This window comes from Vespa crabro, chromosome 1 (assembly GCF_910589235.1).
Source record: "Vespa crabro chromosome 1, iyVesCrab1.2, whole genome shotgun sequence".
NCBI lineage: Eukaryota > Metazoa > Arthropoda > Insecta > Hymenoptera > Vespidae > Vespa > Vespa crabro.
This window is the reverse complement of record NC_060955.1, coordinates 1,654,923-1,678,312: the sequence shown is the minus strand read 5'-3', so window position 1 is coordinate 1,678,312 and position 23,390 is coordinate 1,654,923. Positions and strand designations below refer to the sequence as shown.

The window sequence follows — 23,390 nt, the reverse complement described above, 5'->3', positions numbered from 1 at the left end:
GAAAAAAATGTGCAAGGAAGATAACACCTGTCGATCTCGAAGTGTCACGTGCCTTTTGGTGGGATTTCTCCGCTTCAAAAAAGTGATTCGTGTTCGCGTGCGAAGCCAACGTGTGATCATAAACAAAATGTCTGAAAGAGAAAAAAAAAGAGAAAGAGAGAGATAGAGAGAGAAAGAGAGGACGAATAAAAGGAGCGAGGACATCCGGCTTTTCACGAGTGCGACATATGTTGTAGGTAAGTACGTGCAGCAGCAGTCAGGATGTCGAAACCTTATCGAATACAAACTCGATAACTTCTCTCCTGTTCATTAAATAGATTCTAATGTCATTGACTGTGCCTTATATATTTATATGCATAACGCGACCAGAATTCCAACTGTATTGCGTGCGTTTTGCATCCTGCAATTACCGAAGAATTTATACTGATATAGATTATACTGTGATATGTGTAATTATAAGCTATTAAAAAAAAAACCAAAAATATATATAAATCGAAAATTTTTATGGTCATGAAAAAAAAAAAAAAAAAAAAGAAACGTTCTTTCGATCCTTAAACTAACTATGTATACGTACATATATAAAATATTATTTTCAAATCTCACACATTATATTTCAATATTTTAAATGACGATCCGTTTAATTATAAGTTATTAAATATGAACAAAAAAAAATATATATATATATATACATATATAAATGGAAAATTTTTTTACGATCGTTAAATAATATTCTTTCGATCCTGATACATTCTAACTATAGAAATATTATTTTTAATAAATCGCACAAGTTATCCTAAATGACGGTCTGCTTTTCATCATCTATGTATTATCATCGAGAGCCAATGTATTAGCCGTAGGGATATAGCCTCAGTTCCTCGATAGAATACGTAACGCCCACGGGAAACTCGAAGAAACGCATGCCTTGTCCGCTCACGTACCGATCACACCACACGCGGCATTCTTGCGGAAGAATAATCCGAAGAGAAAGAAAGGTGAAAAGTATTCATAGTTCCTCCTTCTCCTCCACCTCCACCTTCACCCTCCATCCTCCACCCTCCACCCTCCATCTCGTTCTCCTCGTCGAGTTCTTCGTCTCGTTTGTTGCATCGGTTGTTGACCGTGCAAACGTCCAAGTACGACGAACTCAGATATATATAAATCGACAGATATCACGAGGAATTAATCTAAATAGAAAAATATATTATGTCAAATCAATTAAGTATAATAATAATAATAATAATAATAATAATTATTATTATTATTATTATAGCAGCAATAATAATTAATTTATATTCTGATTGTAAAACGGTATCTATTACTTTCCATCTCGTTTAGAATCGCTTAAATAAGTGACACTTTTGAATACGTAATAACATTGCAATCAAAAGATCGCGTGCGAACTGGTTTCCATTTCTAAGGAAAAGCCGAGGGAGAAAATGATGGAGAACGAATGGAAGCTCGTGTCGAAAGGAAGGCAAAAAAATGAATCGAGGACGCCATTGTTTTCACAGTCTTCTTTCATTCGTTCAACCTTTTGCGTCAGCTTTGGGAAGTCATTTCTTTTCAGGAAGTCTTATCGCGTTTGAAAAATCTCACTTGCGCTTTAATTCACGAGGACACTTGCTTAGATAAAAAAAAAAAAAAAAAAAAACAAAAGGAAGAAACAACAAAATAGAAGAAAGAGAAAATAGAGTTGATGAAAAGAGAGAAATAGAGAGAGAGAAATAGAGAGAGAGAAGGTAACGAATTACACGGAAGCGAGTATAGTATGCAACTCTTGGGATAGTGGCTCATAGATATCTTGAGTGCGTCATGTAGAACAGGTGCCACCCTGGTTGTTCACGTAAAGACAGTTCACGTTCTCTTCACGACAGTTAGACGACCGTATAGAACGTGTGTTCTCTTCTATATAATACCTATACACAGAAGAGAGTTACCGGGCGCGTGTTCGAGCTGCGTAAATATGGCTCTCGCAGCCTACGTAGGAGAGAATCGAGAGAAAAAAAAAAATACCAAGGTATACATTACGATAAAGACGGCTCTCTTCGTCTTCGTTCTCGTCCTCGTCTCCTCTTCTTCCTCTTCGTCTACTTTTCTCTTTCACTCTTTACCTTTTCTCTCTCTCTCTCTCTCTCTTTTCTTTTCATAACGATATATACTTATATTATATTATACATATATATATATATATATATATATATATAATGTTTGAAATTTCTTCATGATGACTAGTCTTCAAATTCTTCTTGAAATTATTCCCCAAGGAAAAAAAAAATATTTATTACGGACTTAACGGACTTAACTTTGTTCAGATAAAACAATTCGTTCTAAATGAATCTTATCGATTTAACGATAAATCTCATGATAATAAAAAGATTAATATCAACGGCTTTTCTTATCAATAATATCAATCAAGGAATGGTATTTTGCAAATTATAAATAGCTTCCGGTTGACTCCTTCTATCTTTTAAACTTATGACGTTGGTCATTGTTAAGTTGCCATCGAGTGTGACGACCTGACAACCTCGATACTAAGCCTAATGCTAGTTTCATGCGCTGAGATTACATTCGCCGATGGGAATTCCGTCGAAGGAGGACGCCGACGTTCATACATCGCGTATAATGCGCGCATCTTTCTTATTATCTTCATAACGAGTCACGTGATCTTTGCTACCACCGACGTAACTATAAAACGAGAGAGAGAGAGAGAGAGAGAGAGAGAGAGAGAGAGAGAGAGAGAGGGAAAAGTCAATTCATTGCGTTTGGATTAATATCCAGCAAAATAAGTATCTAAAAAGAAAAAAGAAAACAAAAGAAAAGTAATATAAAATTGAGTATTACAATTTAAACAAATAAAAATAAATAAATGCGTTATAAATAATTACTACAATAAAATAATAAAAAATAATGTAAAAAGTTAAAGTGGTATTAAAAAAAAAAAAAAGGTAAAAGAAGAGATACATAATAAATAATTAGTATTATTTATTAAATCAAAGAAAGATCAAAGTTTTTTTTTTCTCTCTCTGTCTCTCTCTTTCCTTTAAGTGATTATTTTCTTTTTATTCTGTTTAATAACATATTGTTTCATCCAACACGCTTAATATTCCTCAACCAACGGAATATTTCTTCTATACCTATCCTAATTTTGAAATTTTTGCACAAGCGATCCAAGCTATAATCTTCCACGGACCAAACATCCGGTACCTCTTTCTCCCTCTTCTCTCTCTCTCTCTCTCTCTCTCTCTCTCTCTCTCTCTCTCTCTCTGTCTTTTTTTTTCTTGTCCGCGAACGAACAATTTCCGATCCGCTTCCTCCCAATACACGGTCCTAAAATTCCTTTCGAAATAATCATTAGTTTTGTACCGTCATTCTTCAAACCGAACGGAAATTCTAAATCGATTTTTGTCATTTGAGCAATTCGCATATTAATACTCGCGTGACTACATTAATCTATTTATTTCTCTCTCTCTCTCTCTCTCTCTCTCTCTCTCTGTCTGTCTGTCTTTCCGTCTCTGTTTCTCTCTTTCTTTTGTACTTTCGGCTTTTCGTGTCTAGAGAATTAAAGGTCTCCTGCATCATTTTTTGAAGGACCGCTCGTCGTCGGGTAATTTTCGAATTCTCGAGCAAGATAATGATATGAATTTTCTTTAGGTTCTAGACGACGCTCTTGAAATTACGTCCCTTCTATAGCGTCTGTTCTTTCCTTCTTTCTTATTCCTTTTTTTCTCCTGTAATATAGACCGTGCGTCAGTTTGACATGTGAGCTTCCAAACGAAATTCTTTCTAAAAAAAAAAAAAAATAAATAAAAAAGAAAAAAAAAAGGAAAGAAATAACCTTGGACGAAATTAAATTTCAATATTAACGAATAAACTTTATTACTGTTACTTCGAAAACAAAAATTATGATTAAGAACGATAAAACTTACAAACGTAATATATTATCACTATCACTGTTTCTCTCTCTCTCTCTCTCTCTCTCTCTCTTCTTTTTTATTTCTCTCCCCTGAAATTCCATCTCTCTCTCTCTCTCTCTCTCTCCCTCTCTCTCTCTCTCTTTCTCTTTTTCTTTCTTTAACTATGCGTCTCTCTTCAAATACACTATGCAATCCCTTCGTTCCATCATTCGAGCACGGAAAGGAAGACCTTTCGTGGTTCGAACCCTAGTTAGACCATCATTTATTATAATATCTATCCGGTTACGGGTCATGGTTTTGGTTTGTTGGGGGTCTCGTGTGATTATTAAGGTTTCACGTGGAATCATCTTACCGGCACGTCTATCGCGGAGCTTCAAACGGATGTCACCATAACGAAAATTCTTATCTAAATAAAATCGAACAATAAATATTTATGATAAAGAAATAAATATAAAGATAGACATGTCAAAAATCTTAAGAATGCAAATTTTCTTTATAGTTTCATTGGATAACGAATCTTTTGTTTGTAATATCGATTTCGAAAGTTGAAACGAATATGAAACTTCCTGTAGGATTGTTCATGGATGAATCTTCCAAAAGGATAGCACACCTTTCTTATATATGTGTTATATATATATATATATATATATATATATATATATATATATTATATATTTACTTCACGTATTACCCTCATGTAGGTACTTACATACATAGGCATTGTTCAGAATCGCGAACCATGAAAAGTCAGACTCGATCGTAGCTCGTGCCGAACTTTCCATTTGTGAGTAGGTACACGTGTACTTGCATTTATTTTTACATATCCTAGATATATAAAAAAAAAAAAATCGATCAAGACGTTGCCCGTTTTAGAAAACATTAAAAAAATGATTTATAATAAAAAAGTTTAATCAAAATTATAACTTATGAATTTATTTATCCATCCATCTATCCATTCATTTATCTATCTATCTATCTATCTGTACGGAATAAACGGGAAAATATCTTGAAGAAAATCTAAAAATAAAAACTAACGGTGACTCGAGTCACCGTAAATTAGTCGTCACACGTCACCCCGTTACAAGACGTTAATCTTTTTAATTGCGAGCTTGTCTAAATACAAGGACTCCCATGATTTGAAGAAGAGAAGAGAGAAAAGGTTGTAAAGAGGTCTCTAAAGAGAGAAAAAAAATTTATATATATATATATACATATATATATATATATATAAGAGGCACAATGGAGTCTGTGAAGTGCTGCGAATCAACCACGTGTTTTTCTTTTTCTTCTTCTTCGTTAGTATTCGTCTCTTTCTTCTTCTTTTTCTTCTTCTTCGTCTTCATCTTAGAGAATGAGAAAGAGCGAATGAAGATGAAGGAAGTTAAAGAAAAAATTTACTCTCTTTCTCTCTCCTTCTCTCTCTCTCCCTCTCTCTCTCTCTCTCTCTCTCTTTCTCTTTTCTATGAAAAAAGAGAAAAAGTCGCGCGTGTCGCAGGAAAACGAAAAGAAGTACGAGCCTGTAGTCTTCACCTTGACATGAACATCTGCTACGCGTATGTTACCTACTTCCGACTCAAAATTCGCTCTTAGCCATACCATTGCAGCCGTCGTCCGGCCTCCTGTTTGCCATTCAATCCTTTCGTGCTATAAAGAAAGAGAGAGAGAGAGAGAGAGAAGATAACATATGCGGGTGCCACGCAATGAAGGCATTTGAATCATTGAAATTCGATGGTAGGAAAGTTTGGACATATTTCAATTAAGATATCGAAAGACTGCTGATTCGATTCGATTCGATTCGATTCGAACAAATAAACGGAAGAGATATTCTAAGAAAACAAAGGAAATAGATAAAGGAATAAAAGTAAATTTGAAATTGTATCATCTGTTCTTACAAAAGTCAGATATATCTCTTTTAATATCTATATCTATGAAATTTTAACTGTTAAAAAAATATTTTCAGACGAACCATCTTTCATTTCCATCTATGATTTCTAAATGAAAATTTTTTCGAAGAAAAATATCGTAGATCTCGAAATAGTGAAAGAGAAAGAGAAATAGAAAGAGAGAGAGAGAGAGAGAGAGTGAATGAGTCAACCTTCTTTTACGAAGAATCGCAATTGAACGCATAGTAGGTGCCGTTACGCATCGTTGGGTGTCCCCGAACGAAGGTCTCTGATGTTAAATAGGGTTGGGGCTCTACGATCACGTGGCCCTTGAGCATTCGAGCATACTGCAACATAAGACGCGCGTGGCCCACTTACGTGAAACATCTCGAAGTATTGCTTCTTAAAATGACCTCATCCAAATCTTCTAAACAAGTTAGATTTCTAAACAAGTTGGATTTCTAAACAAGTAGATTTCTAAACAAGTAGATCTCTAAATTAAACAAAACAAAGGAAAAAAAAAATATATATATATGTATATATTAGAATAAATAAATATAAAAAATCATGTTAAACCGGTGAAATATTATATGAATTACTTTATATTCTAGATAATTTAAACAGTTCGTAAGAAAAGAAAAGAAACAAAAAAAAAACAAAAAAGAAAAAAAAACCAAATTTCTGTGAACGCGTATAAATTAAATATAAAATATACATATCTAGGATTAAACGAATTACAATGATCAATATCTTGCTAGATCAATTAAAATTGTACATAAATAATTTTTTTCATACCAAATATTTCATACTCGAAATGACTTTACATAAATTTTCAGTTAGAATGGATTTCTTTGAACGCCCGAATAAAAATAAATTAAATAAGATAACAATAAATTATAAAATAAAAAATAAATTAAATTGAAAAAAAAAATATATATATATATATATATATTTACGATCCAGTGTGTCGTAACTACTGAAGCTAGATAATATCGTGTTAAATCAATATTCGGATTCGATATGAATTATTTTTTATTCTAGTAACGTAATATCACGTGACCTCTCTTTAAAAGTCCTTTCATGGAACGAGCCGAGGTCTTCGTATCGATTGGCCAAAAAGAATCCCCTCAGCGTCGAGGGTGATTTAGTGTACCCCATGGTACGTATGCCGGTATTAAACTTTGATACTTTGCGTGGGTCGAAAAACTACATTTCGGAGGCTGCAACCAGTCAGGGGTTGCAATACCGGAGTTCGCCTAAGCTCTCGAAGATGAATGCGTCTGAGTATACCGCACCCTCCAACGATTTCAACGATGACCCTGCCTTTTTTTTTCCATATTGAATTATTCAACCAATTCTTAAATGTTTTTCTTCTTTCTCTTTTGTTTCTTTTTTTTCCTTTTTTTTTCTTTTTTTTTTTTTTTTGTTTTTTTACGCGAATCTCTTCTTTTTCCTCGCAAAAATATATTTTTCGCTGTAGGCTGACCTAAGCTAAGTTATTGAAAGAAAAAAGAAGAGGTATGTATAAAAAAAAAAACAAAAAAAAGAAAGAAAGAAAGAAAAAAAGAAGGAAGGGAAACAAAGAAAAAGATCGAAAGAAAATAATCTCTAAGATTATTGATTCCAAGTGAGAAATTAAACGATTCAATTTATCGGCCGTAAACGCATGATGAATTATGGATCAAGAAAGCTATCTGAATTTTTTCAACTAATCCGTTAACGATGTCGACATTAATTTCGTACCACGATAAGACTGTCGTGTGTTCATGACGTTTCATTCTTGAGCATAATATTAATGCGTTATTTTCCAGATGAATGAGTAACTCCGTTAGGTAAAGACGGAACACGATAAAGGTGCGATGACGAGGAGAGCTGTGGGAAAACCGCATTGCGGCTTTCGATTATCTCTCGGCTTTCTCTCTCTCCCTCTCTCTCTCTCCCTCTCTCTCTCTCTCTCTCTCTCTCTCTTTCTCTCACACAATCTTTCTTTTGCTCCTCCTTACTCAGAACAGACCAAAATGAAGAAGCCATTGAATTTCCGGAAGACAAAGGAACCACATATTGTGTTGTGCCACAGTATACGGAACCGGGCTGTCAACAATGAAAGTACCAGGATGATCGCCTTGCAATCTATGGAAATCGAATAGCTGTGCGATCAGGCGCGAATTTCAAATTCCGCTTTTATCCCCCTTTTTGCGGTTCTTTCGCAAATCGGAAGTGATCATTACAAACGATATCCATAAAATTCTCTTTAAGCAATTTCAATTCAATTTTATCATATCAAACGAAGTAACGAATCAATTTATATTCTTAAAAAATAAAAAAAAAAGAAAAAAAAATATATAACGCGCCAGTGCGGGAAATGCGATCAGTGATAAAAATTGTCTATCTCTAAAAGATTATATATGTATTTATGTATGATAGATCATGAATGATCATAATCGAGATGAGTAATAAAATATTTCTTCGAAATTAATATCGATAATTTAACGATATATTAAACTTTTTTTTTTTAGTTTTCTTTAATTTCGTTGGACATCATTAAATTGAATTACACGTAAAATGATAGGGATAAATTTCTTAATTATGTAATTACGTAAAAAAGAAAAAAAAAGAAAAAAAAAGAAAAAGGAAAAGAAAAACAAAATCAATAAAAAATATATATATATATATATAAAACAGAAAAAAAATTATACAGTAGCTTAAAATCGCTATATAGAGAAAAGTTAAATGTCAGGTGAACGATTATCTGAGTTAGCTGAGTGCTTGTCGGTCATCGTCATCGTCGGGGACTCTCGGTTAACACGCAATGGAAATCAATCGGTCCAGCTGGTGCGTGATTCATCAGAGAAATATGAGAGAGAAAGAGACGAAGCGATAAAAGAAGATCGAGGTGACTTCACTCTGGATTCAGCTACAATCCTTAACTTGTTTCAACAAATTAACGAGAGTATCGGGATCATAAATCCGTAAACTTAACGATCAATGAGTATACACACTTGAAACACGATCTTCGATATTTTCGATCTCTACCAATTTGCTTCTATGTATGTACGTACACGTATGCAAGGAGAGAATATTCATGTAGATTGTAACATGCTCCCGATCGTAAAAGCTATTGAATGATTAATCGAACGACGACCATTAAATCTTTACAAGATTGGAATTGCATTTTTTATGAGCGTGCACTCGAGTAACGAAAAAAAAAGAAAAAAAAATAAAAATAAAAATAAAAAGAAAAAGAAAAAGAAATGAAAAATGAAAAGTAAAATAAAAAAAAAAAGAAGAAGAAAAGAAACAATGTTGAGCTTGCAATTCGTCGATTCGAATTCAAACGAACATTTTCCAATTCATAAAACTTAAATGAAAATAAATATTGGCATCGATGATGTCTTTTTTCTTTTTTCTTTTCATTATTAAAAATACATTTCCTCGCGATACGTTTTGTTATTTGACTCGTAAACTTGACGAGAAATACCAAACGACGTTGACGTAACGCAAACGAGATTGTATATATAAAAAATAAATAATATTTTATTATATATTTTCGATCTCGGCCGTTATCACAAGCATATACATAGCATATATATACATACATAAATACATACATATGTACATCGATATATAAATTAGTACGTGTATATATATATATATATCAGGCATATGTTCAGGTATAGTATCGTATCCTATAAATCTATTACTAATCGATAACCGATCGTAAGTAGAATATTTAAGATCGATTTTCTTTAATTCGCGAAATAGCATTAAGTTTATTAATAGAACATTCAAGTTTGAAATCTTGTATATATGTATATGTGTGTATATGTATGTGTCGCCGAGATGTATAGGATTGGTTGCGGGTTCTTGGAACACGATCCTCAAGCATGACTAATATTACGATCAGATAGAATTGTTAATACCTGCTCGCTATTAAGCATGCAAAACTAAGAGTTAAACTCTGACGTTTAAAGAAGAACTTCGTGAGTCGAATCGCTACTCACGAAGATGTGCATTTTCAAAGAATCTTCGTAGCACATAACACGAACAAGTTGTCGACTTTCTAAAGAGGAAAAAAAAAAAGAAACAAAAAGAAAAAAGAAAAAACTCACGTTGAAGAGAGAATCCTACGCGAGTATCCTTCGCGAAAGTCCTTGAGAAAAAGGATAAATGATACGCACTTTCGTTCCGGAAGGAAGATCTAATTTTTCTTCCAAGGACTTTTACTTTTTCTCTTTTTTCTTTTCTTTTCTTAAAAGAGAAACATCCTCCATTTTTTGGCGAACGAAAAGATGTTCAAAGGCGGCACATCCGAACTCGATTATCTTCGAATTCAAGATAGCTATTTGATCCAGCGCAAAGAAAAGATACGAAACGTTGATACGGCAAGCAATTTACACCTCTTTCGATTGGATGCGAGCGAACGGGGCCTAACGACAAAAAGAGGGCTTCTGGAAGACCATTAGGACGAGTTTACGAAAGGAAAAAAAAGAGAAAGAAAGAAGGAAAGAAAGAAAAAAAGAAAGAAAGAGAAACAGAAAAAAAATAATGAAAAAGCAAAGAAAAAAGAAACATTCCTATTTCGGTACCGTATACTCCAGTGCTCCAAGCTTTATTTCAATGTCTTGTTTTAAGATATTAGAGAATCTCTGGAGTACATCCAGAAAACATACTACATATATATTCTATCTCTCTGTCTCTTTTCTAAACTACATATACATTCTCAATGCATCTGGAAAGACGAAAGAGAAATCGTGTTAATTGCACTAACGAGACTGGTATAACAGTGCATACAAGCTTTCTATTGCTCGATCAAAGTTTACCGAGTATGACACCTGTCTTATGTCCATCCTTGCTAACGGACACAATGTGTTACGTGCAACATTAATCCTGAACTCGTCGTATTTAGAAGAAGAGGAAGGCTTCTTAGCCGGTTTCACCGATGACGACGGCTGTTCTCCTCGCGCCATGGGTATCATACATCATCGCCTTGGTGACAGCCACGAGAGAATAACGAGAGAGAGAGAGAGAGAGAGAGAGAGAAAGAGAAGAAGACGAAGAAACGTTCTTAGCAAACCAAAAGTCTTCTCTTAAAGCATGAGCAAGACAGACGAAAACGAAGCGAGTCTAATCATTAGGACTAATGCAAACGACAGACATAAAATATTAACTGAAACAATGGTGGATGATATTATTTTATTTTAAAAAATTTCGAACGAACGAACGAACGAAAATTGTTATTAATTTTTCTTTCGATAAATTAGAATATTAGATATTTCATTTTCTTTCTTAAGATATTCTTTTTTTTCTTTTTTATTTTTCTTTCTTTTTTTTTTTTTTTTTTTTTTAGTTCGTCCCTAACACAATTAATTGACGATAACGATCAATTAAAAGGATCCACGAAAAGGCAGATGTGCCATGAGTCGATATTTTCGAATCACCTCGTTGTTCCTCTCCACACGACTCGTCGAACGTGATCACGATACGTTTATCCATACTAAATGTTCCACTTTAGTCCACTTACGTATGTACATAGATCGGTTGACGATCGAGGAAAAATTGCTCGGTGTATTACTCATGGCATATCGGAAGTTGCGTGGCATTTTTTTGTCCTTCTCCTTCTTCTTCTTCTGCTTTTGCTTCTTCTGCTTTTTCTTTCTATTTTTTTTTTTTTTATTTTTTTCTTTTCGAATAGGATTATCCTCTCCGTATATGAAAATTGATCACGTATCATCGATTATCGTTCAGCGAAGAAATCGAAGATAGTAATTATAAACGAGAAATTTATATATATTGTATATACACGCACACATATATATATATATATATATAAATATGTATATATGTATGTAATATATAAATGTATAGGTGGGTTGTCTTATGTTAGATCGGAGAAGAAGCACCGTGGGCGGGCGAATTGTGATCCTTCTTAAAGATCACCCTTCCTTATTATAAGTACCCTTCTTTGGAGAAGACGATATGGTATTGCGAGTTCTCAAAAAGTCCTTGAGTAAAAATTTGTAGGAAGATATCGCGCGTGCGGGTGGTCTACTCTCTTACACCCTTTCCCCACCAATCCTGCTCCCTCTCTCACCGTTCCGCCCTTTTTTCTTTTTCTTTTTTTTTCACAAAGTATAACACGTACTTTAAAGTAACTATACGTACTCGTGATTCGATCGATTTCTTTTCCTTTTTTCTTTCTTCTTTTTCCTTTTTTTATTTTCTCTCTTTTTTCTCTCTTTTTTCTTTTATCCCCACAAAGACCGCAGTTTTGTAATATATATATATATATATATATATATATAAAAAAGCGCGCGAAAGAAAAATTCTATTTATAACGAATGGAAATACGAATTTTATTTAAAGACTATGAAATACGAAAGAAAGTCCTTTGTGATTGATACATTGAGTATAATACTCGAAAAAAAAAAAAAAGAAAAAAAAAAGGATCCTGTGAAAGGGACATCCAGGACAATTACACGGATGTAACAGTATTATTGATTTGTAAATTCTTTCCTACCTATTGTATATCTACAACAATGCGTATACTATCAACTTGGAATAGAACGCGAAGAAATATTTTTTTTCTTTTTTCTTTTCTTCTTTTTCTTTTTTCCTTTTTTCTTTTTTTTTTTTTCGAAACGTGAATGAACCTGCAAGCGACCTACTAAAGACTCAAAAAAACTTTGCCAATCCTTTGACAACGGTCCAGGACCATAACCAAGTATCTTAAAATCTATCTGGACCTTTTGGAAATTCGAAGAGCGACGATACACTCTCATACTTTCGAATAAAACTTTGCCAGGTAGTAGGCTTACCTGCGCTCACTTTTCTATGTTATTGTATATCCCTATGCTTGTTCTATGAGTGAGAATGTTTTCAAAAAAAAAAAAAAAAAAAAAAAAAAAAAAAAAAAAAAAAAAAAGAACATCTACGATTTTCTTTCTTATCGAAGATTATGTTTGCCATAGTTTATTTCGAGAATCTTCTTGCACCCATTTCTCTCTTCTCGAAATGTTTCTCTTTCTTATTCCTTTCTTTTAAAATCTCAAGAATTTCAAGAATATATGTATATATATATATATATATATATATGTATCCACATATATTATAAGTTTAAAAAATTTTACTAAAATATCTCTCCTATCTGAAAAAAAAAAGAAAAAAAAAAAAAGAAAGAAAGAAAAAAAGAAAAAAAATTCGATCGAATAAATTAACGATGGTTTCATTGCCTCGATCATCTCTCTTCCAAGTTCAATTCATTTTTATCTTATCGCGGGGTTACTCCGCGACAAAGATGATACATAATGATGAATAACTATGTAAAGATATTCACGAATAGTTTCGTTATAGTACTTAGAAATTTTACATAAGAATTCGTGATGCTTTATCGCATGTTCCATAAATAAAATCTACGTTTGATCGATGGTTAAGAACGTATCTCAGAACGGAAATAAACACAGCGTGATCACACGCAAGTTATATTATAAGACACGAAAGAGAAGCAGCCTGTTTTCAAAATTTGGAATATCTACGTCAACGAACGTTATTAATAATTTTAAAAATATGGATATAAAAACGTTAGAAAATATGAAGAAATCGAGAGCGTAACAGGGCTACGCGGGGAGTTCAACAATCCGAATCGCCTATGAGAATGCATCGTTGCAACCTATGTTATAATTCCAAGCATCGCGTGGTTAAGTATAATGCTGCACTCCGTACTTCCGATACCGTTCCTACGGAACATATCGCTTAACGTCATCGCTCTGCATTTTCGTTTTCCGTTCCTCGGAGGAACGACCGTATGAGGAATGTTTTTCCTGCCCGTTGTCATTACAAATAATATCGATGGCAATAATTAATGGCAATAATAGAATAATTAAAAAGAAGCATATAATAATAAATACAAGAATATAATAATAAATATAGAATAATAAATAAACTAATCGAAGTGTCAAATAAAAATCCATAGAAAAAGGGTTTAAGTATACTCACTTTGACAATAAATATTATTGGCGAAGATTAAAGGTATCAGAACAAATCCAATGATCATCTTGACGGTAATGATTTCTCCAAATGATTCCAAAAGGCGATGTGTTAAGATTTTAATGTTCTTCTTGTAAATTTTCAAAGATTAGAAATCGTCGTAAAGCAAGTGTAATAACTCGGAACGTCCTCCGAAAAATTCCGAGACGGAAACAAAACTGGCCGTCTTCGAGCGAGATAAGCAAACCAGGAGTGGGGCGCATCGAATGGGAGCTTTTCCACAGAGCTCTATCGTAACTTTGGAGCCGTCTGGAAGAAGATCGGTTCTGTTCTTTGAGTTAGTCTCGCGACTAGACGCGTCTCTCTTCGACGAGCGTGACTCCCTCCCTCTCCTCCCTTCCTTCCTTCCTTTCTTTCTTTCTTTCTTTCTTTCTTTCTTCTTTCCTTCCTTCCTCTGCTTCTGTTTCTTCGGATAACGCACGGTGAATCGGAGCGTGTAGCACTTTCCACCGTGAATTTTATCGCGAGCCGTCCGGTACACCGTTTCGCGCTCTACCGGTCAACCAGTCAACGTTTTTTTTTTTTTTCTTTTTTTTAGCTTTTCTCAAAATCTTCGACTTATCTTTTCCTATTTCTCTTATAAAAATTCTCTCCTATTTTCCTTCTGTTATTCCACCGCAATAATTTCTAACAATTCTCTTTCCACTAGATAATATCTCTTCCCTTCTCTAACAACTTAACTGTCAAACTTGACGTGTTAACGATGGAGAAAAAGAAAAGTGAAAAAAGGAAAGAAGAGAGAATGAAAAAAAAAGAAAACAAAAAAAAAAAAAGAAAGATCAAAAATCTACTCAAACGTATATTCGAGTGAGAAAAAAAATCTTTCTCTTTTTTTCTTGCTAAATCGATTGTACTGAGAGAGAATAAAATCAAACGATAATAATATTCGTTTTGATAAATAATAATTCGCGACGTGCAAAGTACTAAAGTACGAGCGTCCGCAAATTCGCGATCCGCTTCTAACGGCGGCTCGCAAGCGAATACCGCTGAGAGCACGATACTCTTCCGAGTTCCGTGCCGGCATAGGTGCGCTCTTCCCCCTCCACGTTACACCAGCAGCCGAATCCTACTACCCCCACTACCGAGTACTACCCCACACGAGACACCATCAGTCGCCGCCAAGGCGAGCATCTTGAAAGGAGTGTAGTCATTCTCGACCCTCCATCGAGTTTCCTCTTCATGTTTCCTTTTTCACTTTTATTCTTTTCATCCCCATGCACACGTACAAATGCACATTATTATTGAGCACTTCGAATGACAAACTTAATAATACCGAATTTTTTCGAGGTGAAAACTTTTCTTTTTTTTTTTTTTTTTTTTAGATTATCTTCCGACAAATCGTTGAACTTCTTCTATTCGTCCTTCTGAAACAAATGAAAAATTATTACTACGAAAAAGTTTTCTAATCGTCTGTTTTTAAATATAATGCATTATTGTAGTTCATGAGAATTTTGGAATATTATTCAATGATGTTTATAAATAATCATGAAGCTATAAGTATTATAGGACCGATCCATGAATGAACGAATGAATGAATGAATGAATGAATGAAAGAATGAATGAATCGAATGAATGAATGAACACTCGACGGCGCATGCGCGCCATACGAGATTCCATTCTCATTCCAATACCAGTTCCATTCCCATTCTTTTACCCTTTTACACAGCGGCATGTCTGCTGAATGCACAACGGGAATAGAATCCGTAAAAAGGTTCATTCTACGGACCATTGAGAGAAGGTTTTCTCAAACGTCGTGTCCGTTCACATGATAGGTTTCAAAACGAAACCTCTCTAATTCGAAGACTTAAATCGAATTGAATTTCTCGAATGAGAAATTGGTTTGGTTATATTCTGTTTTTATCAAGTTCGATTCATATTCTAAAATTCCCACGGCAGTTAGTGTTATTAGTCATTCTTTCTCTTCTATAAGATTATAAAAGAGTAACTTAAAGAATGTGGTAAAAACGTGTAAGGACAATTGCAATTCTATTTGGATTTATCAAGATACAATCGCTTTTGGCAGAGGAATCTAACTCGAAGTGATTTCAATCTTTACAAAGGATCTATCCATATGTTTCATATATAAAAATGTATTCAAAAACGCACCTCTTTGATATTCAACTAACGTAGACACAGGTACGACGCAAACGGGACTCCAAACTCGTTTAACTTGACAACTCACTGTTTTGTCAATGAAATAGCGTCGTGTTTTTCTTAGAAAAATGTCTTCCTCGCAGCAGGATACAGTGATTGCATTTTTTCGACCAGGTACATCAATGTTATCGCTTGGATCGATCTTTCTGCAAAGTAATCTTACTTTTTTTCTACGTCAAGAGATAAAACAAAAGAACATTATAGTTAATATTAAATTTAATAATTAAGATTGACATTGATTATATAATATCCGAAATAATATCGCAAGATAAACTTTTCCTTTCATTTTATTATTAATAATTTTTGCCGATTTTAAATCCCGTTTGAAAGGATAAAAAAATTTTACTTACAATCTATATACATCACGTATGCATCTTGTTTGCGCGTCATCGAGTCTTGGTAATGACTTAAATCGCCTTAAAACAAACAACTTGATATCTTGATTTAAGAGGCTCGAACCCACCTCACGCAGGCATAGCACGCATCTGCTGTACGCCAAGCCCTTATCTGAATCGCTTCAACGCCCTCTAGCGCCCATTAAGTCCACAGGAATGAAATAATCAGCTCGAGCCAATTCGGGACCAATTATGCGCGTGCCGGAATGAGGTACCCTTACAAAGGGCTCCGAAGTTAAAGATTGATGTAGGTAGTAGGCCAAGACCCAATTCATGGATTCACGGGATCCACCTGGTCGTATTTTCTCATTACCGTTGTACCGTAGTAACGAAGGGTAGTCACGTGGTAAGCGCAGAACCATGTTTTTCCGATCGTTATTATAAAATATATCCTTTACAATAAATATCATCTTTATTTTCTTAAACGCATCTTCGTCAGATAGGCATAATAAATTTAACGAATCATGTGAATTATAACAACGATGCCAAAATTATTTTGTCAAAATTCTCACGCTAAATAATTTTAAACGGACGAATTTTAATCGAGCGATTCTAAATATTTTATAGAATCAATTATACGACCATATCTCTATGACCATTTTAATGCAAAAGTATATCCTATTAAATTTATATTCATTAATTAATAATATCACCGTTTCTCTCTCTCTCTCTCTTTCTCTCTCTCTCTTTCTCTCTCTCTCTCTCTTAATTGAAATGTAACTCGCAAAGAAACGTAACGATTAGCATATGACTGTTTTACTTGTTGTCGGTCCCACGTAAATTCTGTCGCGTAAACTGAGACTCGTAAGGTCACTTCACTGAATATACATCATTGTTAACAAAATATTATTCTGCGATTCCGCTGCTCGATTACGTAAGAGACAGAGAGAGAGAGAAAGAGAGAAAGAGAGAGAAAGAAAGAGAGAGAGAGAGAGAGAGAGGCAATTTAGTTGTTCTAGAGTCGTATTACGAATTTAAAGACGCAATATTATTTGTGACGACGAGACACGCATAGTTGTACTCTTTCCATGCTGTTACCCTGTTAAACGTGCGCGCACGTGTCCCTTGATATCTGCGCAACTATTCCGCGGGCTTGCAAGTTTTATGCTCGAGACAAACGTCATAACAACATTTCTCTTTACTTTGACATTGATCATCATCATCGCAAAGCATTGGTAAATCGTACCAATCGTAAGATCGCGGACAATGCGATCTTAATGGCGGACAATGTTTCATTTTCTTCTTTTTCTCCCACGAGGAATGAACTAAAGGATGCCAATGTGATTCTCCAAAATTAAACCAAAACCATGGTATTGAAAAAGATGGCCACATAGTATCCTTCCACATTTCACTTTTCCCATTTTGACAACAATAATATCGAAGATCGTGCGTTCTGCACCAATATCGGCATGATTTCGTTTCTCCAACGTAATAATAACTGATGAGAAAAAATAACACGATTTTAAGGCTTCCATCGTCGCTCCACATATTGTAAAAATTCTGAAACAATTATGTAATCGATTAGATTTGTTGATTATAAATATTATTAATCGAAAAATGAATAAATATATTTCATCTTATCAATAATTCGAACAAAAAGAATATATATATACGTATATATAATATAAAAATGTCAAAGAACTTACCTAAGATGGAACATGCGACACACTGTTTACACTTATGGTTACGCACGGCTTCTTATACCTGAGCAAAAGAAATTGCGTTATTATATCTTTGACTATAATTATAAACATAAGTGACGGTAAAAATGTATTGCCCATTATTTAATACTACGGCATACATATTCCTTCGTACGAATTTAAATATAGCACATCTGCAAAGGAGAGAAATTCTATGACAGGCAATATTTTTATATTGTTTCGTGAAATTACATGAGTGAAAGAAATTACATGAGTGACAGTAAATTATGTGGCACACATCACCGTTCGTTGTAATATTAAACAACGACCAAGGAAACTACGAACTATCGACAGCTTTATAAGTAATAAACATTTCATATTTAATGTTTCATAAAGTAGATATCTCTTATAAGATAATTATTGGTTGGTGTAACGGCCACATACTCCATTTTCTATCGTTCTTCTTCTTTTTTTCTTTTTTGTTTTCAGTAATACTGACCGCGTTCTTCGTTCATGTTTTTAAAATTCTAATATTACGTTTTATTACACGTCGATATATGATATTTATATAATATTCTTGAAACATTACCTTATGATTAATTATTTATTAAAAAACGAATCAATAAATATCTTTCTCTTGTAATATTTTTCTTTAGAATAATAAATTAGTTCTAAAATTCGAACATATTAATTTACATACTCCATATTGATTTGTAGTTCTACGACGGAAGGATCGTGGCGCTGTAGGTAATGTACAATCGCGTATAGAAAAATAAATGTACATTTATACACGTGCTTCTGTCTCGGCGTTATTTTATTGTGCTTTATGAAAGAGGTTAAATTACAAAAATTATAAATAATATACAAAAGAAATTGTTGCCGAAAGATTTTGAATTTTTTATAGTCGGAAATTATTCTTGACAAATATTTAGATAGAAATTTTGTTTTGTTCTTATAATTTTATCAACATGGAAAATAAAGAACAATTTGATATATTTTTGGGTGGAACACAATCATTACCATATGATGTTTCTATTATGAAATTAGCTGCTGCAAGAGCTGGCGAAATTGCAGCAATGACTCATGCCATAGGTAATTGATTATTTTATTAATTTTGATGGTATTATTTTATATGTGTGAATATTCTTTTTTTTTTTCTTTTTTTTTTTTTTGTTATAGAGAATCCTCAACAATCAAAATTGGTCTTTCAAAAGCTTCCCATACATATGCGTAGACGAGTTATGTCACATAATGTCAAAAGATTGCCAAGAAGATTACGGGAAGCACATTTAAATCAAATGATTAAGTCCGGTTTACCACCAAAAAATAAAAGGCCTTCACGTAAATATCGCAGACGTCCATCCAATTTACTTCTAGAATACAATCGAAGACAACGAAAGAAAGCTTGGTTAGAAACTCATATATGGCATGCAAAACGATTTCATATGGTCGAACAATGGGGATATAGAATCGCTGATTTTGCGAATGACAAATGCTTTAAAGCAAATTATCGTGCCATTAGAAAACATTGTTTGATACAAGATCTTTCTTATTATGCTTGTATTGAAATAATTGGACCGGAAAATATTTTAAAAGAAACTTTGAGATCACATTGCAATCCAAATGAATTAACATTTGGTGCAAAGGTATACATTAATGGTACAAGAGAAGGTACATTAATGTTTTTCAAGAAAAATAGTTTTCCATCGTTTCCCATAGGGAATGTACACTTTCTATGGAAATCTGATTGTTGTGATCAAAGAACCATTTGGATTTGGGTTCATCCAGCATTTTATGATGATATTTTATTTGATATTATGTCCAGTTTTAAATTTAATTCCTGTATTATTGAAGACGAAGGATCAACATCATTTAATCAATTACAAAATTCTTATAGCAATGAAAGTAATTGTCAATTGAATTTATTGAAAGGTACTTTGAATAGATTTAGACTCTGTGGTCCATTGACGTTAGACGTGTTAACGAATACATCTAAATTACCCAAAATTAAACAAAATTTATCAACAATAATTGAATCAAAAATGGATTGTGATGATGTTACAGAAGATAAAAAAGATTCTCCTGATATTAATGATACATGGTATAAAGATTATTATAGCGATCAAAAGAATTTCGAAACTTTTAAAATCCAAGAGAAATTGTGGCGGACATTACAATCATTAAATTCTCCTCATCAATTACCACGAAATATGGTCTTGGGATTCACTGTTCTAGATCCACGTTTTTATTTACCTGAAAAAAGAACAAAACCACAGAAACAAGTTACAGATTCTGAAACAATAACTATGCCATTGGCAGATTCAAATGATAGTCCAATATGGGATAAAAATATGCGTCAGAAAATTAGTAAATCATATCTATCCACTAGTATAATTAATAAATTAAGAAGCAACAATTTAGTTCCTGGTGTAAGCAATGATAATCATTTTAATGAAGATGTAATTGCAAAAATTCCTATACTCGTTATTCAAAAACCTGGTAATTGTAATACAGGTTGGTGTAAATTTCATAACAAATATAATATTTGATAATATCAAGAATCTTTATTATTATTATTACTTTTATTAATAGGTTTAGCTTCTGGTATTGATATCATTATACCATCAGGATGGGCAATGGCATTCTGGCTTGGTTTCATATATCGTTGTACAAGGGTCGGAGCTCTGAGAGAAACAAAATCAATAGTATTTGAAACTGCTATTACAAATTCACCAGACATTAATGAACCCGATACACTTGCTTATAAAAGAGAAGCTCTTTCTACAAAAGAATATTGGGAAGAAAAATATTTTCGATATCCACCTAATAGACGAGTTAATTTTATAAAACTGGGTATTTCTAGTCCTTTCTTTTGCGAATGGCATATTTTAATGAAGGAATGGTCAGGCATGAATGATTTTTATGTTTTAAGAAATCGAACTACATTGATACAATTACAAACAAATCTTTCTTCTTTTGAATTAAAGAAAAGCAAAAATAAACGTAAAATTCCTGCTTCTAAGATTGCTTTAGATAATGGATTAAATAATGAAAATTGTTTAATACGCGTTAAAATATCTATTTTAAATAAGGGCAATCCAAAAATGTTTGCTATAATATGTGCACCAACAGATGAAGATTTAGAAAGATTGAAACATGATAAACGTTGGTCAGGACCAGTAGAAAAAACAAATAAAGATCCAAATGAAAGTCGGCGGAAAATGTTACGAAAAAATCATTTGTTATTGTTAAAACGATATAGAAGACAAAGAATACGTCATAAAAAAGCATTGGAAAAGACAATAAGTGATGCATTTGAAGAAAATGCAAGCAAAGTAAATTACAACATTGAAATAAGAAATTTAAGGCAGAACTTATTGAAAAAAAGTCGTAAAGTAGTATTGGAACATTCATACAAAATGTCAAAACTTTATTTGCCGGATTGTACAGAAGTACGAAATTCATGTAAAAGAGAAATAATGGGATATATAACACTAGGAAATTTTTCTTTTAGCGAAGCTAAAGGCATTGGAATAGGTTATGTTACGATACAATCGGTGATTGCAATGATTGCCAGAGAAAGTAATATCGTTCTTATTAGGAATAATCGGTCAAGACAATATAGGGTAGCTCGTTTAGAAATATTATTTAATTAATTAATTAATTATTAAAATAAATTTATTGAAATATTTTTATGGCAATAAAAATTTTCTCTTCTTTTTTTTTTTTTTTTTTTAAATACAAAAAATATTATTATCTTATCATCCTTTAAAAAAAAATCTGATATTCCGCCATTGTATGGATCAACAAGTTATTTTTAAATAATATCAGTTTAAAGAATCTTGTATTCACGTAAATAATTTTTCCATAATTTTTCCTCCTTTTTATCGTAAAAATATTTTGATCTAAACTGTTTAAAAAAAAAAATTATCGTTAACTTTATTTACGTAACTCTGAACTATGACGTTATACCTGTACTTCGATAAATTGCATTTGGTAATCGATTTAGATACAACATGGAACGCATCGCTGTAGTACGTATATAAATATTCAAATATAATACATTCTACGTTTCTTACAAATTATTCTCTATAATATATGGATTTATATAATTTAGGTGACCGGTGGAAACAAGGGTATTGGTTTAGCCATTGTCAAAGGACTTTGTAAACAATTCGATGGTATTATTTATCTCACTGCCCGTGATACTCAGCGTGGTTTAAATGCTGTCAAAAAATTAGAAGAAGAAGGATTGAAAGTAAAATTTCATCAACTCGACATTACTGATGAAAACAGTATCAATACTTTTCGCGATTATTTACAAAAAACATATAATGGGCTTGATGTATTGATCAATAATGCAGCAATTGCTTTCAAGGTAAAAGTGATATTTTTTTAAACTGCTTCCTTTTCCTTTCTCTTTTTTTTTTCTCTTTTTCTTTCTAAACAGAATTTTACAATAAACATTGGTATATATATATATATATATAGACAGATGCAACCGAACCTTTTGGTTATCAAGCAGAAGAAACTCTGAAGGTAAATTACTTCAGTTTGAGAAAAATATGTGAGAAACTTTATCCGCTACTTAGACCACATAGTCGCGTTGTACATTTGTCCAGTAGTTCTGGTCGTTTAATAAATATTTCTGGTGAATCATTAAAAGAAAAAATATCTAACCCAAATTTAACGGAAGAGGAATTGGATAACATTATGCATAAATTTGTTGAGTAAGTTAAGAATGGTTGATTACATTTTTTTAAATTATATTTTAATAATGCTTTCTTACCACACACACACACACATATATATGTAATTAATATATCTTTTAGTGATGCGAAAAAGAATATTCATTTACAAAATGGTTGGTCCAATTCTGCTTATGTGGCCAGTAAAATAGGTGTTTCTGCTTTAGCTGTAATACATCAGGCTAAATTTAATAATGATCCACGAGAAGATATAGTAGTAAATGCTGTACATCCTGGTTATGTGGATACCGATATGAGCAGTCATAAAGGACCTCTTACACCAGATGAAGGTGCAGTAGCCCCAATTTATTGTGCATTGCTACCAAATAATACTGAAATAAAGGGAAAATATATCTGGTATGACAAAACTCTATCAGAATGGAAATAAAATACTTTAACATATAATAACCACATAATTGCATTGTCATTTCAATGCAAGAAAACAGAGCTATATATAAATGATGAAATGTACATGAATCTTTATGCATTGTAACAAATATAATACTTATACTTTTCATGAGATATTGTATTATCAAGTAATTCATTGTAAAAAAAAGAAAAAAAGAAAGAAAAAAAAACAAGAATAAAGAATGATGTTTAATAAAATGTTTAG

At 32.8% G+C, this 23,390-nt stretch overlaps 3 protein-coding genes across 5 annotated transcripts in view; 2 read left to right on the top strand and 1 right to left on the bottom strand.

Moving 5' to 3' along the window:
* LOC124427852 overlaps nt 1–14,621 on the bottom strand; it is a 45,575-nt gene extending 30,954 nt beyond the window's left edge. For 2 of the 3 annotated variants that reach the window (XR_006943045.1, XM_046971266.1), the window contains exon 1: nt 13,790–14,621. Coding sequence is in view for 1 of the 3 variants with exons in the window: in XM_046971266.1 (XP_046827222.1) it covers nt 13,790–13,847 (58 nt within the window). In the remaining 2 variants the exon portion in view is untranslated. Of the gene's footprint in view, nt 1–9,906; nt 9,977–13,789 lie in introns of those variants that run through there. The other variant, XM_046971481.1, reaches the window with a different exon arrangement.
* A 4,174-nt stretch (nt 14,622–18,795) lies between these two features.
* LOC124427787 (ribonucleases P/MRP protein subunit POP1) lies at nt 18,796–21,763 on the top strand. The gene is made up of 3 exons (XM_046971137.1): nt 18,796–19,121; nt 19,209–20,543; nt 20,622–21,763. The coding sequence occupies exons 1-3, from the start codon at nt 18,998–19,000 to the stop codon at nt 21,683–21,685; spliced, it is 2,523 nt and encodes an 840-aa protein (XP_046827093.1). The 5' UTR covers nt 18,796–18,997; the 3' UTR covers nt 21,686–21,763.
* Nucleotides 21,764–21,899: 136 nt separating this feature from the next.
* LOC124428020 (carbonyl reductase [NADPH] 1-like) lies at nt 21,900–23,383 on the top strand. The gene is made up of 4 exons (XM_046971616.1): nt 21,900–22,063; nt 22,147–22,407; nt 22,521–22,759; nt 22,862–23,383. Exons 1-4 carry the CDS (start codon nt 22,046–22,048, stop codon nt 23,163–23,165), a joined length of 822 nt encoding a protein of 273 aa, XP_046827572.1. The 5' UTR covers nt 21,900–22,045; the 3' UTR covers nt 23,166–23,383.
* The last annotated feature ends 7 nt before the right edge of the window (nt 23,384–23,390 follow it).

What these genes read in the sequence shown, in the direction of transcription:
- LOC124428020 (XM_046971616.1), top strand. An exon ending in ATGCAGCAATTGCTTTCAAG is followed by an intron (nt 22,408 to 22,520) that starts GTAAAAGTGATA and finishes ATATATATATAG; the next exon opens with ACAGATGCAACCGAACCTTT. An exon ending in ATTATGCATAAATTTGTTGA is followed by an intron (nt 22,760 to 22,861) that starts GTAAGTTAAGAA and finishes TATATCTTTTAG; the next exon opens with TGATGCGAAAAAGAATATTC.
- LOC124427787 (XM_046971137.1), top strand. Translation starts at nt 18,998, where the DNA reads ATGGAAAATAAAGAACAATTTGATATATTTTTGGGTGGAACACAATCA. An exon ending in AGCAATGACTCATGCCATAG is followed by an intron (nt 19,122 to 19,208) that starts GTAATTGATTAT and finishes TTTTTGTTATAG; the next exon opens with AGAATCCTCAACAATCAAAA. An exon ending in ACCTGGTAATTGTAATACAG is followed by an intron (nt 20,544 to 20,621) that starts GTTGGTGTAAAT and finishes TTTTATTAATAG; the next exon opens with GTTTAGCTTCTGGTATTGAT.